The sequence below is a fragment of the Dama dama genome, chromosome 24 (genome assembly GCF_033118175.1).
Source record: "Dama dama isolate Ldn47 chromosome 24, ASM3311817v1, whole genome shotgun sequence".
Classification (NCBI taxonomy): Eukaryota; Metazoa; Chordata; class Mammalia; order Artiodactyla; family Cervidae; genus Dama; species Dama dama.
This window is the reverse complement of record NC_083704.1, coordinates 13,871,213-13,877,873: the sequence shown is the minus strand read 5'-3', so window position 1 is coordinate 13,877,873 and position 6,661 is coordinate 13,871,213. Positions and strand designations below refer to the sequence as shown.

The 6,661-nt window shown below is 38.3% G+C and overlaps 1 protein-coding gene across 1 annotated transcript in view; it reads right to left on the bottom strand.

The window, feature by feature from the left end:
- Nucleotides 1–1,596: 1,596 nt before the first annotated feature.
- PDCD6IP (programmed cell death 6 interacting protein) overlaps nucleotides 1,597–6,661 on the bottom strand; it is a 70,329-nt gene continuing 65,264 nt past the window's right edge. Inside the window, exons 17-18 of the mRNA XM_061127707.1 lie at nucleotides 6,083–6,291; nucleotides 1,597–5,109 (exon numbers count right to left, since the gene is read on the bottom strand). Of these exons, the coding sequence (XP_060983690.1) occupies nucleotides 4,935–5,109; nucleotides 6,083–6,291 (384 nt within the window). The 3' untranslated portion in view covers nucleotides 1,597–4,934. The remainder of the gene's footprint in view (nucleotides 5,110–6,082; nucleotides 6,292–6,661) is intronic.

Here is a 6,661-nt window from a genome sequence, read left to right as displayed (position 1 = left end):
TTCCAAATTACTAGAAAAAAGAAAACATAATCCAATGAAAGATAGGAAAAGGAAACAGAAAAGACAAAATACTTACTCCAAACACACAAAATGTCAGATCACATAACTATATTAATAACTTTAACCAAGCTGTAAATTAGTTTAAACTTTCCTCTTGGATTACAAAAACAAAAAACATAATACATCCAGAAAGAAAAAAACAGTGGTATTAACAGTAAAATATATTAAGAAATGAAAATGGAAAACAGTCATTACACATGAAATTACATGGCTTAAAAATGTGTAGAGACTAAAACAGTTATAAATACAGGAAAACTTAAAAAGAAACACAAAGGTAATAGACTTGACCTATTTACCTGCTTCACTTGGTGTCATTGGTTAAAAAGGACATAAGCAACTTTGAAGCGATAAGGAAAGCTTTCAGGAGACACAGAGCTGACACAAGCCAGGGTCCCTCGTGGGCAGAGTGCTAAGGCAGACGACTTGGATGTGACCCAGATGGATAGTTAACTACAAAGGCAACATCAGTCAGTGGATGAGGACCCTCATTAGCAGGGGCCAGGAGCTCTCTGGGGCACTGGCTCCAGGAAAGTTCACGTCTGAGCACAGGCAGTGCTCAGGCCAAGCCCACCCATCCTGCAGTTAACAGCCCCAGCGCAGAGCTGCTGTCCTTCAGCTGCAGGTGAACCCCAGCTCCAGGGAGGGTCCGTTAGATCCCCATTGTCCTCCCACCCCACACATCTAGGTTCCCAAGCCCCTCAGTGAGAACTCCATATATGGTCTCCAACCTAGATGCCAGGTAAAGTGAAAACCAACCAACAAAGATTTTAAACATATTAGGGATTCAGACTCTCAACTCATTCCTGGAGGTAGTTTGTTCAACTCCAACATACTTGAGAGACATACAGAATCAACACATCCTCTGATAAACTGCGTATTCTGAGCTACATAATAAAACATCTGCATCTGATCTCGAAAGAGGGAAGAAGCAGGAAGAAAGTAAGAAAATGTAAATGTTTTAAAAGATGAACACATTTCACCATCCCCTTTTCCCTGACCAATTGACCGTGGTAATCTTGCCAAACAATTCCGAAAATTAACCCCCCAAATGACACCTGAGGAAGAGATTGTGCTATGCTGTGCTTAGTCGCTCAGTAATGTCTGACTCTTTGCAGCCCCACGGACTGCAGCACGTCAGGTTCCTGTCTACGGGGATTCTCCAGGCAAGAATGCTGGAGTGGGCTGCCATGCCCTCCTCCGGGGGATCTTCCCAACCCCGGGATCGAACCCAGGTCTCCCGCATTTGCAGGAGGATTCTTTACCAGCTGAGCTACCAGGGAAGCCCGAAGAAGAGATTACTCATCTGAAAGATCTGGGTTCAATCAGAAGGGACGTTTGAAAACCACGATCATCTGCAAGGTTGATAGCTGTAAGAAAACACTTAAAAACACTGTCGTCTTATTTTTATAAGTCTCATGCAGTTAGTTCAAGTGGGTTATTTTTTAATTTCCCAACCCACTGTTCAATGAAGAAATTAGGAGAAATATAAAAGCTGAAGGATAAATATTTTAAATAAGAATTCATACTACAAGGAAGTAAAAATCTTTCAACTTTTATTTCTAGGATACATTTCATCTGGACCCTTTTCTTTACAATTTTCCCCCTAAGAGAAATGAATACAATAAAAAATATAATCCAACTACCAGCAATGTTTGTAACCAGAAAAGAATCTAAAATCTCTGGCGTGATAATATAGGATTTTTTTTAAAAATATAAACTTCATACCAGAAATAAAGCCTGAATATTCTCTTTTTCTTTAAAAATATAATTTTTCCTTCTTTGCCATTCCATGTAAATCTTATAATCAACCATTAGTTCTAAAGTCTATTTTTAAACTTGTAATTAAAATGCAGTTTTTCTCCTACTTTGTATCCTGTTCTGTACTGTGAAGCAACTAATAATTGCAGAAGTGTCCAAAAAAAAAAGGGAGATGGCACCAGGTTGTAGCCAGATTCTTCTAAAACATACTGATCATTTAAAAAAAAAAAAAAAGCTCCCCATTAACAAACTGAAACCTACGTAACGAAGTGCATGTTGCCATGTTTATGAAACTAGAAATTGTGTACAATGCACTTTTGCAACTGTAAAGCTCTAATGGAAAACATTTTTTAAATCTGACTAGAAAGGTTGCTGACTGGCATAGAAAATCAGTAACTCTTTTTCTCTAACTACTTAGATTTGGGGAGAGGGAGACTATAAATTGCAAAGAAGTTGGGTACACAGATCTCACAAAGACTGACTGGCTTGCAATGGCATATGACTATTATTCTTAAATGAGAATAAAGACGGAGGGGCACAGGAGTACACCATTATTTGACACCAGACTCAGAAATCAAGCCATCTGTCTCAAACTAAGAGTAAGAAATGTTAGTTTTTTCCCCCACTTCAGACCAGCTTTTCAGATCATTACTTAGTCCATTTTAAAATAGCATTCTAAAGCCCAATATAAAGAAATAAAGCAGGAATAGTGTGCTTTAGGAAATCAAATAGCCTAACCATAAACATAGGTACAACATACCTGAACCAGAGTGACACTCTCCTTCCTCTAAATAAAAAGCATTAGCCATAACTTTGTAGGGTATTTTCTGGAACACAGAAAGCAAAGGATAAAAAAAGTTTGGCAACAAAAATAATTCCAGTGAGGGCTTCCTTCTTGTTTGTTAGGATGCAAAACAGACGAAAGAAAACCTTTCCATGTGTCACCTTAGTGGAACTAGACAGCCCCATGAAGACACATCCAGCAATGACGGCCTGTGAAAACTTGGTCATCTGTGGACACAGGTGACCTAAAGAAAGCATCCTGTACCCTCTCAAGGATGAGGGAACAGACAAGAGGGAATGGCCTTGGGTTTGCTAACAGAGCTGAGGGAGCCGGGGAGGCTGCCTCGAGGCTCTACGGAGGCTCCTTTCCTAAAGTTTCTGAACCGTCTTCCCGGGGCTCTGAGAACAAGGCTAGCTAGCCTAGCACAGGAAATGAGCTAAACAGCCTTCTAACTTATCTTTTGGCCCTCTGACGCACTTTTCTAATAGTGCCTTCTGTCCCCAAGAGAATATTCAGGCCAATTTTGTTTTTTTTCTGCATTGGTGAGAATTATAAACTAGCAATTTGGGATACCCCTAATCTCACTGAGTATCTTCTGTTGGTGATGGTACCTTGAATAACGAGGAGGAGGAACTTAAGTGCCATTTACACAAGAGTCAAACAAGTCCATGTCATATTCTGATGATTCCATATTAATAGAAGTCAGCTATGATATGTAAAAAACTATTTTTGCCAAGGTTTCAACTACCGAACTTTAAAGCAATTTCAGTATTGCATACAAAAGTCATTTATACTGAAGTAACATGCCTTCATGTTTTCTACATACAACAACAAAGTAGGATTTTTTAAAATATACATATATTTTAAACCAATTAGCTCCCTTTACAATCACACTTTCAGCCCCGCATTTAAAAATATAAACTCAAACTGTCAAATGGAAACAACAATGGAGCAACTGACAGTATCACTGAAATGAAACAACGATTCAGGAAAAGGTTAGCATTAAAACTTTGAAAGTAAGCATAAACACAGTCATTGGAATTCTGCTCGGATGATGTCTGGTATGTTCAGATATGAGCCTCACACAGAACAGACCCCACTGGGATATCAGACAACTCATTCCCTTCTCACTTTCTCATTCCACGATGCACGTCTATGCATCCCACCAGGCAAGTCTCACTGAGGTTTATACAGTGCTTAGTTATCCGAACAGCACAGACTAGTATTAAATACACAGCCTATTCCAGAATTGGCAGATGCTCCCAATAATTGTTTTGTGCACTCCCTGAATTATAAAATAGTCCAATCTTTCAGGAGCATAAAAATGAAAGGGCTTATCATATCTATTCATACACATTGCGCATTCAATGTTACTAGGTTAAGACAGTAAGGTGAAAAAAAGGAACAGAAGGGTACAGTAAATTTTCTTTGAACAATTCCATTACATTAGACAGTACTATTAATGACATGTATTTATTTTAACCAGATTATGAAAAAAAGAAAAAAATTATTACCAGAATTTGTATTGATTTCTTGGAGAAGTTAGTAATAAAACATTAAATATACATATTCACTTGAATATTTGAAGAATCTTTGGTAGCAATTGTGTTTCTTCCACATTATAAGATTTTTCAAAATAAATGTCAAAATTAATTTACTAATCAGCATATGAAAGATAAATTATGGTTATTATCCTTTTGGTTTTCCTATAAGATATACTGAACCTGACTATTAACTTGCATTAATCATGCACTTAACACAGGATCTGCTTAACTTATGTACACATAAAACGAGGCTAGTACCAAGAAGAAATTAGACAGCAATGAGAATCAATGACAAAACGTAACAATGACAACTGTTCTTAAGGAATTTATTTTTAAATTAAAAGATTTACAATGTTTTCATTATGCAAAATAGCGTAAGGAAAATCAAACCAAATCAATAAACCAAAAGAGAAAGATAACTTAGTTTTCTTGTATATCCGCACTTAAACCATCGTTGTAAGCATCTGATGTTCCAATCATGAGACTTAAGTGTAATAATTTCAAACGTTTCACTGGTGGGTTTCTCATTTTCAACTTTTATGAACTGTAATGCAATTTACTTCAAATTCTATTATACTTAGTGTTTACACTGCAACAGCAGCAAATCGCCCAAGTACAATCAAGTGTGGAACTGGGGCACAGCTTCTAGCTGCAAACAGAAATTATACACTGCATTCAGTACAGTAGAGGACGTTATAGTAACCAGAGCGTAGAGTTTAGTACACTTATTGCAGGGTTGGTATTTCTTTCCCTTTGAACTGAACCAGCTGAGCTTCTGAGCTGACATATTACTGCTGTGGATAGTAAGACTGCTGCGGGGGCTGAGGGAAGGGGTATGAAGGCTGCTGGGGTCCTGGGTACGGAGCCTGCCCAGGGCTCTGGTGATACACGGGTGGATACGGCATATTATACTGGCCATACGCATAAGGATTGTAGCCCATGGGCATGGGCATTTGGCAATACCTGATGGGAAGAAGAACAAAAAAAAAAAGCTAGATTGGTAAATCAAATACTAGAAAATGAACCATACAGTAATTATTCTAAAATGAAGTTTTTTTTCAAGAAAACCACATGTTCCTCTATTTCTCAGTCTATTACAGAACAGTGGAGAGAGAAAAAACAGCTATTACAAGGTACCTGCTAGAGAAGAGTTCTATCCTGTTATTAATTGAAATGAAACAAAAAAGTATTTAATACTACCCAGAAAATAAAGATTCTTGAAGGAAATAAGATTAAATATTCAACCATAACCAAGAATAAACACAGAGACTCAAAAAAAAAACAGAGACTCTTCATTTTACTGTGGCGATCTATGTACATTTCTGTTTTACAAGATTCAATGTTTAGTGCTTGCTTCGGCAGCACATATACTACAAGATTCAATGTTTACTGTAATGCTCATAGATTTATACTGTTTTCACAGTTTTAACATTTGGAAGATAAAATGTACTTACTAAGTTTAGAAGACATCTTAAAAGGTAGTTAAATGTCTGGATTTTTAAGATTAAAAAAATAACAAAGACAGCTGATCTTTAAGTATATGCCATAATTAGATAGATTCCTGGTTCAAGAGTTGATCGGAATGTCAAAACGTCAGTACAGACATGTGAAGAAGGCCTTATCAGTCTTGCTAAGTTCAGAAAAGGTACCTACCTGTTTATCACCTAAATAAAGATGACCAAGGAAACACATTCTGAATTCCATACAGAAGGTATGTATAAACGCAACATGTAAAAGCTAAAAACAAATTAAATAAACATGGGAAATGGCTATTCAACCGCTCCAAGTGACTATAACTTACTCTATTTCTATGTGAGCTGACAATGCAGCCTGTATGAAACCCCCATTCAGAGAATGGGTGACCGTGCTTTTAAAAGACTAACCAGAGTTAGAAACATCAGCCAGTTCATTGGGACATACAGAGTCTCAGCCTTACCCGGGATACCCTGGATAGGTGGGGTACGGGGGTCCCTGGGCCTGTGGCAGGGGAGCTGAACCGGGAGTCTGCGATGGAGCTGGTACAGTGGGCCCAGTGCCTGCTGGAGCCGGAGCTGGAGCTGGAGCCGCAGCTGGAGCTGAAGCAGGAGTTCGATTTGCTGGCAGCACAGGAGGTGGAGGCCGGGCTGGGGGCTGGGGCTTAGCAGGCTGTAAGAAAAAGTCGGCACTGACTACAACACATGTCAGGGTTCTGTCAAATTGCTATCAATTAAAATGAATGAGAGCATATGAGAAACTCCAGAATCCAACCGAATGTATTTCTAATTCCCATTCTTAAATGTGGGCTCACCACTCCAGGAATGTACCGTAGTTGAAAAATAATTCTCCAATTTGTGGATATTCCATAGCACTGCTCTCTTCCTGATGCCCAATATTTAATCATTTACTGCTCCCATCTGTGGTCAGACATTTGAGGTAGGAGGAAGGAACAGGTCAGATAGTGTTTTTATCTCTTACCTCCTCCTGGCCCCATGATTTTTCATATTAAAATTTCAAACACCAGAAAACTTAAAAGAGT